Raw genomic sequence first — 12932 nt, forward strand, 5'->3', positions numbered from 1 at the left:
TCTACCCGTTTCCTTTTCTCTTTTCCCTCTCATGGTTGTTCCCTAACTGCCACCTGTGTTTTTCTCTCTGCTCTGTTTTACCTGTATTTTTCTCTTTATCTTCCTTTGATTTTCCATATTTTTTAGTTTGCCACATTTTTTCACATTCCTCTCTGCAGCGTTCTCTTCTCTTTTATTCATCATTATGCTTTCATCCCATGAAGACAGGGAAGCCTCGCTATTGCTTTTTACTCCTTTCTTGAAGCAGGATCAAGAATAGTAAGTGAAGTTATTTCATTTCAAATATTTTGAGAATTAAATATTCAGTTTCTGTTTCAATGTTATTTTTCTCAGACAATGTTCCTCAAATGTACTATAACAATTTAAAATTATATCCCATAGCCTCAGATATTTTGTCTATCTAAAACTGATCTTAATAAAAATTAGTTACTTTTATACTTGAATGAAATCTCTCATTAAATCTCTTTTCCAGCAAAAATATGTTTTATAAACTTTCCAAAGTAGTAATGTGATATGTTACAAACTAGAGTTTATAACTCATTGGCAAGTTGAATCAGTTTCGGGGCGTCCTGAGAAATGAGGATCTAGTTTAAAAACAGTGCCAGATGTTTACCTCATCTCAGTGTTGATGACAAGTACACGGAACTATGAGCCCCTACAGCTCTTCAATAGCATGATTTCTAAGCAAAGTAATGAATGTCATAGCAGAAATCCTGGTTTGGTCATTTGCCTATCTTGGCTTACATTCCTGGCCCAGCAAACCTTCAATTACAGCTGCTCAGTCTTCCTTATCCTGAGATTTTTCATATCTCACTGTGTTGATTTGAAAATTTAAAAAGATGCATATGATATTAATAAGTAGCATATTCAAGTCCAATTAAATCAAAACTAAACCAGGAAAAATGTAGCTGTTAAGATGTGTGTTACTATGTAAGAAATAAATGTGCAGTACAGATTCTCTGCCCCTACCTTTGGTGTGAATCTCTAGGGTGATAATAACTGCTTAAATCTGAGAGGTTATGAAATAAAAATTTATGGGAGTTTCACTTCAGCCAGCTGCAGAAGGACTACATTGCTGTTTGTCAGCATTTCTGTAAAAGCACACGCTCTCACCAGTACTGAGCAAGACAACCAAGTCAGAGCTAGTACTACTTAGGCAAAATCACTAATTGTTGAAGGCTTTCTCTGAAGACCTCAGCAGAACATTTCTGCACTGATTGTAATTCTTTTTGGTCACTTCTTTCAACTAATATATTTTATCTAAATTTAGGACTAAGTGTTAATATTCCCCAAACCAATAATACCTTAACAGACACCATCTATCCCCAATAAAATAATTCTAAATATCCTGAGAAACTACAGCTACATTATTGAGAACATGTAAAACACTGCTGTTGTTACCAGTTTCTGACTTCACATGTTAGTCTCTTTCTGCAATAATTACTTACCTTTGTACTTCAAGGCATAGATGTCCCATCTAAAGAACTCTGTTTCCATTTCTTCCTTTCTTTTATTTCTGATACAGAACCTTTACCTTGCTAACAATCCCACACTGCTCACGTTTCAGACATCACTTCTTTGTAAAACAAAGTGCAGTAACTGAAGGTTAGCATCTTTGTTCTTAAGTACATTCTCACAGAGTGGTCTCACTCTGTGCTATACCCAACTAATTTGTGATGCCATAGAAAATGTCCCTCGGGAATCTGAAGGGTAAAATCTGTGCAGAAAACTTTCAATGGGAATTGTTAGATTACAAACAAGATAGTCAAAGAATGAGACTAAAGGTTTGCTAGATTCAAATACTCAATTATCAGCAAAAAGACACTCTGTCACTGAGCTCTAAAATCAAGATTCTATTCGTGCTAGAGATTTCAGAATGGCAACATTTTTAAGTCTATGTAGGAAGAACGCCACAACAGGTTATATCTTACACTGAAATTTTAAGAGAAAAAAATGCACAACTGATAAGAAATTGCTGATATGAAAAGGAAAGGAGTTATTAGTTAAGTACGCAGTAAATATTTTAGAGTCAACATATTTCTACTGACAAGAGATATGCAAAAAGAAATATAAATGCTATTTACAAAGACTTCAAGGTGTAATCTTTCTTCAAGAAGAAAGATGCTTGTGCTAGACCTAATTCCTCCAGGAGAATTGTCCTCTTGAATAGCCCACATTGTGATCTTGGCATTTGTTGTTTTCATTTTAAGAATGTGTTTCCTAAGCTTTGCCAAAGCAATGGCTAGGGACTATTTCTTTTTAAACTAAATGTTATTGAACAGAAAAAATTTTATGAGAATAATGAAAGTGGCATAATTTAAGTTTTAGTGGATACTGCATGGCTTTTATTTTAAGAGAAAGATGTATTTAAAGTTTATGAATTCTAAATATAGTTTTTTAAAAATAAATACAGTGCATAATCAAACCTGTTTTATTCTAAGTTATGTACAGTTAAGAAAAAAGTGGGAGAAGTGGAAAATGTAAAAAAGAGAAAGAGAAAGATGCACAGTGTTGCAAAAAGTAAAGAGAAAGGAAACAGAGCAGGAACAAATAAATGTAATACGAAAATAGGAAATGAACAGAGAAAAGTAGAGATACAGAAAAGTGTATCTTGAAAACTAGATGTTACACAGAATAAAAACAAATAAAGGAACTTTTATATTTCAAATAAAAGAATCCAAAATCAAGTGAAATTTTTGGAGAAACATACTTGGAGAAATATTTCATTTTATCACTCTTTCCTCCAAAGACTTTTAAAAGTGTGATTTTTTTTCAAGCTGTACACCTAATTGGGAATGTCCTTTCTTAACAACACTAACACTAATACTAAAAATGAAATTAGTATAGTGATCTAAGTCAGTCCATAGAATTGGGCTTTTATTTTTGGAAAGAAAGATTTATTTCCTTAAATATTCTTAGAAACTAAACCATGAGCCAAACTACAGGGCAGTATCCTTATTCCCAAAGACAGCCTTTACTGTCAGAGGTTTCACATTTGAATGCATGGGGGGCAGACAATAAATGCACACACACATGCACACATACATGCACACACACGCACACACACCAGACAGGAAACATCAGACTGTGATCAGTGCCATTATAAAAATATAACAGACTGGTGTACTGGAAACAAATGACGGAACTGCTGTCCTGGCGCTCTGCCGAGGGATGGCCTTTCTGAGGAGGTGAATCTCAGGTGAGAGCTGCGTGACCAGCATGAGTCAGCCTGGTAAAGAGGTGCTGAAGGCCGAGAAGCAGGCTGGGGCTGGTGCACGGAGAAGCAGGAGAGAGGCCAGCATGACACGACAGTAGGGCAAATGGGAAAAGGTGAAGTTATTGTTCATCGTTCTGTAAACAAGCTTTCACTTTTGGCTCAAAACGTAAAGGTGAGATTATTGGCCCATAAGGTAGATAGATCTTTACATCTACTTGAAGTTGCCTGAAATTTTCATTCAGTTCTAATTCCCAACAGCAGCGTATAAGATTGACCTTCTAGATCAATTAGAAATGGTGAAGGCCTCGCCTACAGCTAATCCAGAGCCCATACTCTGACCACTTCTTTTATCAGGCACTTGAAGGGCTTTTATACTCGAGGCCATCGTTCTTCTGCTCTGGTCACCCCATGGTCAAATGCCAAGCAACAACTGCTCCTACGTTCCAAAGTTCACTGAAATTATTTAGCCTAAGTAAGCCTAAACATGTTGCCCTGCCTCACCCACAGAAACCATGATAAAGGCTCTTGTCTATATTTTCTCCTCTCTCTCTGCTGTGTAACCAGTCATGGTGCTTCACTCACTCCAATGTGATGTGCCAGGCCCACTGTTTCTGGGAATCTACGAATATAAAAACTTCTTCCTTCATGACAGTCCTGTCCATAGCTTTATGTTTTACCATGGCTAATGAGAATAAACCCTAAGTGATTTGCAAAAATTAGTGAAGGATAAAAAGCCTGCACCTTTGTGTTGGGATCTTTACTCTGTCTCTGTCTCTCTGTCTTCTCTGTCTCTGTCTCTGTCTCTGTCTCTGTCTCTGTCTCTGTCTCTCTCTCTCTCTCTCTCACAAACACACACACACACACACATACACACACATACACATTTTTTAAATCATTGCCACAGATTCCAAAATCAGAATTGTGGTGCTTGAACAGCTGAGTCCTCCCAGAGCCAATACATACAGTTTGTGGGCTTTTTTTTTTTTTTTGTCTTTTTTGAGACAGGGTATCACTATGCAGTTCAGGCGGGCCTTGAGCTCACTTTGTAGCACAGGCTTGTCTCAAACTTGCAATGATCCTCCTGCCTCAGCCTCCTGAGTGCTGGGATTACAGGCATGCACCACTACACCTGGAAAAATACTTTCTTTTTTTTTTTGTACTGGGAATCGAACTCAGGACCTTGGGCTTGCTAGGCAGGAGCTGTGCAGCTGAGCTATATCCCCAGCCATCATGTAGTTTAGAGCATCCATGCCTAGACTGGGTGCCTGCAGACACTACACATACTTCTCTATATTGCTGGATCATCTAGGGTCCAGAACAGAACACATAAAGCTCCTCTGAAAGGGATGAGGAGTGATCACCTTCTACTGCCATGGAATGAGTCTGATCCATTTGGCAACACTGATACCCAGTGGGACAACTGAGACATTTTATAACAAGGTGTCTGGTCTCTATTGGCACTTGATAAACACCTTCTTCTTTCCCTTCCAGGCTTTGCTGAAGCAAATGTCAGGGCATTCTGCAAAGTGGTGGAAGAATGCTTGATCATTTATTGTAAGCCATTTCCTGCTGATTAATCTTATTTTCATGAGCTTACTAGTCACTTGTAGTTATTCATTTCTGGAGTATGTATTCCAATCTTTTGTCCATTTTTACTTGGAGGGGTACTAAGAAAGTCTAGATTTCCTTTCTAGTGTGTTGAATTGCTTATTAATTTCATAGTGCTATATTTTTGTTTCAATAATTTTTAATTTGGGGGATTTATGTTTTGATTTTGTGATATTTAAAGAATCATTAATTATCACTGTTTTATAAGCAACCAATTCTATGTTTTCTTCTAAAAGTTTTGTATTTTTGTAGCTAATCCATTTAAGTCTTGATATAGTTCAAATCAAATTTTATATGGGCAGTGAAGTAGATATCAAAGTTTTTCATTTTCCAAATATTCAGGGGTCTAGCATCATTTGTTTAAAATTTCTCTTTATCACACAATGACCTCAGTGTGCGACAAAAGTAAATTTACCATTTGCATCTGCACACTCTATTTGGTTCCATTAATTTCCATGTACCTTCTTGTATCAATCCACATTTTTGTATTCACTTTAGTTTTATAACAAGTCAAAATCTGCTAATAGAAATGATCTAATTTTGACCTTCTTTTCTTTTTGCTAATCTGTATTGATGAAAGCAGTTTTACGTATATGAAAAACAAAAGTTTAAAACTACTGGTGTATTTCCTTAAATAAACCAAATATAAGAGGAAAAAGTCTACAATCATCAGCTCTTAGACAAGTTGTAGTAAAACTAAAATTTTCAATATATAAAGAAAAAATCCTAAAGGCCAGTAGAAGTTCACTAGTCTTTTCCCTTGCATGTTTGCGTAGTGAACTTTCTGAGGACTGTTTACCTGTTATCCCGAGAAGATACCCTGTGGGACCTCTGTTAGCTGTGTAACAGATCACTGGGCGAGACCTCGACTTCGTCTCCCACGCATCTCCACCATAACAACTATACTTCTGGCCTTGAAAAATGAGCATAAGCCTTCAGGGTAAAAACTGCTAAACACTGATTTCTGTTCATTTATTTCTCTCGTTTCTCAATTTTAGTCCATTCTTAGACTGGATTCCCAATTTCTTTTGAGTTATACGCTCTCAATATTCTGTATGGGTTGGAGCTTTCATCTTGATGCTTACCAAGATGTTTCCGAAGACTTTTACCCAATATCTGTGTTTGTTTCAGTGGCAGCTCAATAAAGCCACCCAGTCCACTGCACGCAGAAGTGGACTGAGCTGCTGCTGTCTCTGCATGGTCCCAGCCTTGGGTGCCCCTTGGCATGGAAACCCCTGCATTACCTTCAATCTTAGGTTTATATCTTCAAGTCATTTAATGATCCTAAAATTACATTAAATACAGTTAGTAATTTTTACACAGATTTTGTCCTAGTATATTTGAGACTTCACATTGTTGACTAAAGTTTGTTCTCTGATAATTTCTTCAAAAGAGTTCTTTAAAACAGGATTTATTAGATTTATTTTTGCATATTTAAAACTTTTACCCTTTTAATTTACCAGTTTTACTGGATGTAAAATCTTAATGTTACACTTGTCTGAAGAGTTTTTACTTTTGCTCCACTTTGTGTTTGCTTAATGAAAGTTAATGAGATTTTTAAGCAAGACATTTAAGCCAACTGGCCTGCTTCCAGGGGAGCTGGGAGGGTGAAACTGTGTGACCCTCATTAAAGGAAAACTTCAAATCTCTGGAGGGAGAAAGATAGCCAGTGATGTTTGTCTTTTTTTTTTATATGAACATACATTTCAAAATTTTAATGAATTAAAATATCATTATTTTAGAAATTATAGGGCATGGTAGTGCACGTCTGTAATCCCAGCATTCAGGAGGCTGAGACAGGAGGATCATTGCAAGTTCAAGACCAGTCTGGGCTACAAAATGAGCTCAAGACCAGCCTGAACTGCATAGTGAGACCCTGTCACAAAAAGACAAAAATAGAAACTACAACACAGGAAAATTATAATTTTGTTGAGACAATAAAGCAGTTTTTCTTTTTATAAGAAGTAACAGTAAAATTCATTATATTAATATTTAGGCTAGCAGAAAGCCATGAGATAGAAAAATCTTGGGTTCTAAATTTTCCCACAAGTTAATATAATTGAAAAATACAAATGCAATTTTGAGCCAACAATATTATTTCTTAATTTAGATATTTTTAATTTTAAACTTTTTAAAAAGTTTCAAGAGTTTTGGAAGAATAAGTAGTGGAAACTGAAAAGAACAAAGGAGGATTAAAAGACCTTTAAAATTAACTAATTGGAAATAAGAAATTTATGTGAGTAAAGGAGTCTCCACAAGTTTTCTATCTCTCTGATGAAGGTATTAGAATATTTCATAGAGAACACTGTATGATAAGTTAGCATATGTGGTTGTTTTAATACCTATTTTACATGGAGCCCTTCCAGGTCCTCATCTTGGTCTGGGGAGATTATACTTGTAATTCCAAAGCAAAGTTATTGGAATTTTAGCAAGTTAACTCCAATCTACCACTTCCAGTGCAACCTAGGGCAAGAATAAAGACACTAAGGCCTATTTATAGTTGTAGGGAGCCAACAGGCTTTTAAGTTCAGCTAGGGTGATTGCTAACCAGAACACAGGCCTTGACCCAGGGATAAATCCAGGTTTTATTAATTCATGAAGAAGGGAGTGGTTTGAGGATGAGTGACTGTGAGAGTGGCAGGAAGTACATGAGTGCTCTGAGCTGGGCTAGGTAGGAGGCCTAAAATCACCTCTGCAATATGCAAAAAGAACTAATGCAGAAGGAGAAATCCATATAACACAACTGAGGTAGTATGTAATGTTTTGGGTTGGTGCTTCAGCTCTAGTGTGTAACATTTTATGCCCTGGGAAGTCATAGCCTCTTATATCAAGACTCAATCCCAGCTGACAGAATGGAGGATGGCTTTCCATCATGCTTGGCTCACACATGTTTTTTTGAAAGCTACAGGGATGGGGTAACATTGACCTGTCACCTTGCTTCAAACACCACACATAAGTACCTTGGCTGGACCCATTTATATTGCTTGCAGCCAATTGAAGGGAGCAGGAAAAGTCCTAGCAAGCTCTGTGAATATCAGTGCATGGAAATAGTTCCAGATCTAACCAAAATGGAGATAACTGCCTTTCTTTCAAGGAGAATCATCCAGGTGTCCTCCACACTAGTTCTCTTACAGTAGTTTTCCTCATCCTGCTTATCACCTAACAAGAGTTTCACAGCCTTGGTGCTACTGGTGTTTGGGATCAGGTATTTGGGATAAAGTGTTTGTCCTGCACCTTGTAGGGTGTTTAGCTGTGTTTATCAGTACAAAAGGCTAATAGTAGTCCCACCAAACTTTGCCTTTTCCAGACTTTGCCTTGGTGAGAATTGTAAAGTTACCCTATTTTCATTGCACTCAAACCTTCTATGAACTACAGCTTAGTAGTTTACCACTTCCTTTATACCCCTTGCCAACGGTACTTTCTAACTTCAGCTAATATTTTGTAAGTAAGCAATTGTTTATCATGCTGCTTTTTCCCTTTTCATTGCTGGCATCAGGGTTTTCAGCAAGCAGCCTTCTGTAGTAGCGATTTGCAGATGTTTGAACATCATAACAAGCAACGACCTTCTTCCCAAGAGTATTAGTCCCAGTTAGACGAGGAAGAAAGTACAAAATAAGTAGAAGTTCTGGATGGTTTATATATAGAAGATTAGGTAATATAAATTCTAGAAACATAATTCACCATTTTATTATGTACAAGAATATATTCTACTTTACATTTTTAATGTTCTATTGCAAAATAGCAGTCTACTGGTCTCATCATTTTCAAGTGATGAGATGTAAACTCATAATTCAGGAATCAAAACTCTGGTTGCACCTTTGGGTTCCTAGAAAAGAAGTCATGTAGCATTGAAGTTGGAAGAAGGTTAGCACAAATAAAAATCCCCAAATCAAATAAGAAACTTTATGTGTCACTGTTCTGACACGAATCTGCCTCAATTAAGAAATAAATCTCTGCAAATGAATAGTAACTTAAGTATTATTTTTCATCATTTCTGCATATTTAGTCCTGACATTAATAGGAATCTATTTCCCTCAAAGTTGTCATATTACATCATCAAATAAAAGACTATATCTCATTGTACACAAAATGTTCCGCCCTTCATGCAAAGCCTCCTTAGCTTCAAAATTGAAAACAAATTGAAGTAAACTTATCCTATGAATTCAAATGCTTTTATTATCAATGTGCTTTTTATATTTTGAAACATGGTTATCAGTTGAGTTCTTAGTCAAGAAATAAAAAATTAATCCTTAAAAATACTTAATTAGACTATCACAGGAATCAGCACCTCTAAGTAGGTATCTTTCACATGTCTAAGAGATGGGTTATAATATAAAAAATAGACCAGGTATAATGCTAGCAAAATCACCTTTCTAGTAAATTTAAATTTATCATGAGGAAAAGTATTAAATTTATCATGAGGAAAAGTATTAGCAAGTTTAGAAAAACAAACAAGTAGCAAAGGAGATAACAGTTCAAAAACAACCACACAGTGAGATCTTTGTCTTCCCATCACCTTGTAGAGCCCTTTCCTCCCAGCCTTCCTTCACTCTGAGGCTATAAGGAAAGACTGCCAACAAAACCTGCTAGTGAGCAGAAGCCCCATCTCAAATGAAAACCTTATAAAGTGACCGTATTGCACTTTGTTCTATATTCATAACAGCTGTTTTGATAACGTGGCAAAATCTTGAGTTCTGGCACCGATACTGTGGAATGTCTACCACCTGAGGTGGAAGTTGTGATAGCTTGTTTAAATGCGTCCTCAGGTTCCGTGAACTAGAAAAGGAAGAGATGAAAGACAAAGCAGACAATCTATTTTCTAGATCCAGGATGATGATTTAACAAATACTCCCAGTGGGCCAAGATTGAAATATGACAACAGTGTTAACTTTGGTAACATGAAGTTAGTCACATTCAAGTGCTACCTGCTTTGCTTCTTCATAGTCAAAGTATACATGTCTCCACAGTCTTAATATTTTGTTATTTCTTAATACACATTCTTTTAACAGGTAGAGTCTCTCCAGGATAGTTATTCAATGAATAATCATTGGAAAAAATGTGTTTTATCAGAACATTATTATATTTCCAATTCTAATAATGAACTGCCAGATATTTCAGGGTGGGTATGAGTAAATTTGTTTCCACCTGAATGTATTTTTCTTACCCTAAATAGAAAGGGAAGAAAACCATAATGAAAGCCTATAAATTTGGGTAAAAAGAGGAAGCAAAAGCAACAATAGTACCAGATGCTTCCTAGTTTAGGACAACAATCTTCAAAGGGAATATAAACTATGTAATTTATCTTTCACTTCTCTTTACATAATATATATCTGTTTATCAACTTCCTCATGGCTGTCTTTACTTCCTTGTTTCGCAATGTGTAGATGATTGGATTAAGCAAAGGGAATATCACGGTGTGAAACACAGATATCACTTTATCTAGAGAAAAAGAGTCAAACGGGCGAGCATAAATGTAGATGGATGGCCCAAACATTAGCACCACTATGGTGATGTGGGAGTAGCAGGTGGATGTGGCCTTCTTGGTACTCTCACCTAAGCCTGAATGTTTCTTGAGCATGACTAGGAGGAAAGCATAGGACATTAACAGAGCAATGAAACACACCACAGAGATCAGGCCGCTGCTGAAGATCATCACTAACTCCTCTAGGAATGTGTTCGCACAAGCAATCCGAACAACTTGTGTGATGTCACAGAAGTAACTGTCTAATTCATTAGGTCCACAGAAAGGCAGTGGAACAATGAGAGCCACCTGTATTATGGAATGAATGAAGCCCCCTACCCAGGAGAGAGCCACCAGGACACAGCAGAGACGTCGATTCATGATGGTAGCATAGTGGAGGGGGCGGCAGATAGCAGCATAGCGGTCAAATGCCATCACTGTGAGCAGGAACATCTCTGAGGCCCCAACGAAGTGCAAAAAGAAGAGCTGTGCAATGCACCCACCGAAGGAAATCGTCTTTCTTTCCACAAAGAAGTCCACAAGCATTTTGGGGGCTGTAATGGAGGAGTACCAAATATCAAGAAAGGCCAGGTTAGCCAACAGGAAATACATGGGAGAAGTGAGATGGGCATCAAGCCTGATGGTACAAATGATAAGGATATTCCCTGGCAGAATGACCAGATAGAAGGATAGAAATATAACAAATAGGACTAGTTGCACCTCCCGAGTCTGTGATAGGCCAGTGAGGATAAATTCTGTCACCCTTGTATAATTTCCAGGTTCCATTTCTTCAATTAAAATTTTTCATAAAAAGGCTACAAGAAAGAAATTTCAATTATTCCTAATAAAACTTAAGAATTATATCACTGCTTTCAAAATTGCCATATGTTCTCTGTCATTAAGAGACTGCTCTATGATACATTTGGTTTCCCCATTTTACACTTGGAAATCCACTTAAGAAATGACCACATCAGTTAAAAAGACTGACACCATATAAAGTGGGTCACATATCTGCAAGCCGTATATCAGCTTGTTAATACTATAAGATCCTATTTTTTTATGAAACTCAGTACCAATTTTTCCTCCAAATGTCTGACTTAATAAACACTGTGGGCAGCTCTCTGTGTTAGTCAGAATTTAGACTGGTGAGGGGAAATGCAGCCTAGTGGGAAATCTTGCCCACTAGGAAGCTTAAAAAAATCATATGTACTGATTTGCCAGTACTTTACTCTTGTTTTATAATAATTTTCCAGGACTTCATGTGTTGTGAATAATCAAATCTTATACTTTAATCCTAGGTAATGGGTAAATAGCCACAGTACAGTAATACAGATTGTCTATCAAAAATCTGTGACCAAACCTGTAATTTCCATCATACCACTGTTTCAGGAAGGTAAGGAAAAGGTAGTTATCGGCAAATGAATATTCTTCTCACAAAAATATATTGTATTATACTGATCATCTCTGCTATTTCAAAGAGAAACCAAGAATAAGATTACTTTTACAATTTTGTTTAAGGTGCAGTATTGAACTTGACATTACTAGAAAGAAGGAAACTTACCACATAAAAATGAAATAATCATTTACATTGCCTATGTTATTCTTCTTTTTGGTAATATACAAAACTACTACTCTAAATATTTCTTGTAACCAAAGTTCAATACTAGGAATTTGGTTTTGTACTTCTGATATCGCATCTTGTAACACTGCTTCTCATCAGTGTTCCTTACAGAAAACACAAAAGTTAAAGTTTCATGAATGTAAACAGATGAGACAGGTATTTATGGATGCTACATATGCTATCAATTAAAAAAATTCAATATTCATCCCTAGAAACTTACTGACTCAGGTTTTACCTAATTTTAACATACATATGACTTTCCTATGTTGTAAATTACTATGCTACAGAAGCACTGTATTATGGAGAAAAGATGGCTTAATACAAAGAGATACACCAAGAAAAGACCAATGTTTTCCGGGAATCTCACAGCAAGACTAGAGGCAGAAAACCGAAAACAATCATAAAGGCCCATAGTATGAGACAAGTTAGCAAAGCAGTATCTCCATGTTCATAAATTTCCCAGTGTAGGAGCAGGTACCTTAAGTAATCACACTTAGTAGGACAAGAAAATTTAAAATTCAATTTAGAAACATTTTAATAAAAAAAAATAATGCCACCAGTATCCAAGTTTCAGCTTTCTTAAAAACCTGGTTATCTGGAAGATGTATTTCCAGAAAATAATGATTTCACAACTTACCTGAAGGAGAAAGCCTGTAGCTTCATAGTGGCAACAACCCAACACACATATAATTGTAAACTCACAGGATTCACTGGTGAGTGAACTATGAGTTTCTAACAATCAAGAACATCTTACTGAGCATCTGGACTGTTATGACGACTACGTTCACTTGGATTTTTGCTACTATGCAAACACATGGAAATGGTTAGGTTATTTGTTCTAAGTCAAATAATTATTTTCTTATTATTGAAAGGCGGTAAACATTTCAAAGCAGTAAACAGTACTATTAGGCCCTAAACTTTTTTTGTTGTTGTTTCATGAGCAACAGCAATATTCTGATTTCTGTCAGTCACCTCTTTCTTCTCTATCCTATTCTGCATGAAAACTATCAAAAAGGAAGTGGAAA

General features: G+C 36.4%; 1 protein-coding gene across 1 annotated transcript; it reads right to left on the reverse strand.

Moving 5' to 3' along the window:
- Positions 1–10130: 10130 nt before the first annotated feature.
- On the reverse strand, positions 10131–11094 carry LOC102015988 (olfactory receptor 4M1). Its single transcript, XM_005412034.2, has one exon. The coding sequence runs from the start codon at positions 11070–11072 to the stop codon at positions 10131–10133; it is 942 nt and encodes a 313-aa protein (XP_005412091.1). The 5' UTR covers positions 11073–11094.
- Positions 11095–12932: the final 1838 nt, after the last annotated feature.

The sequence above is a fragment of the Chinchilla lanigera genome, unplaced genomic scaffold (genome assembly GCF_000276665.1).
Source record: "Chinchilla lanigera isolate Chin_1 unplaced genomic scaffold, ChiLan1.0 scaffold00149, whole genome shotgun sequence".
NCBI classification, from domain to species: domain Eukaryota; kingdom Metazoa; phylum Chordata; class Mammalia; order Rodentia; family Chinchillidae; genus Chinchilla; species Chinchilla lanigera.

Excerpts from the sequence above, each read along its gene's own strand:
- LOC102015988 (XM_005412034.2), bottom strand. The coding sequence starts at position 11,072 with ATGGAACCTGGAAATTATACAAGGGTGACAGAATTTATCCTCACTGGC.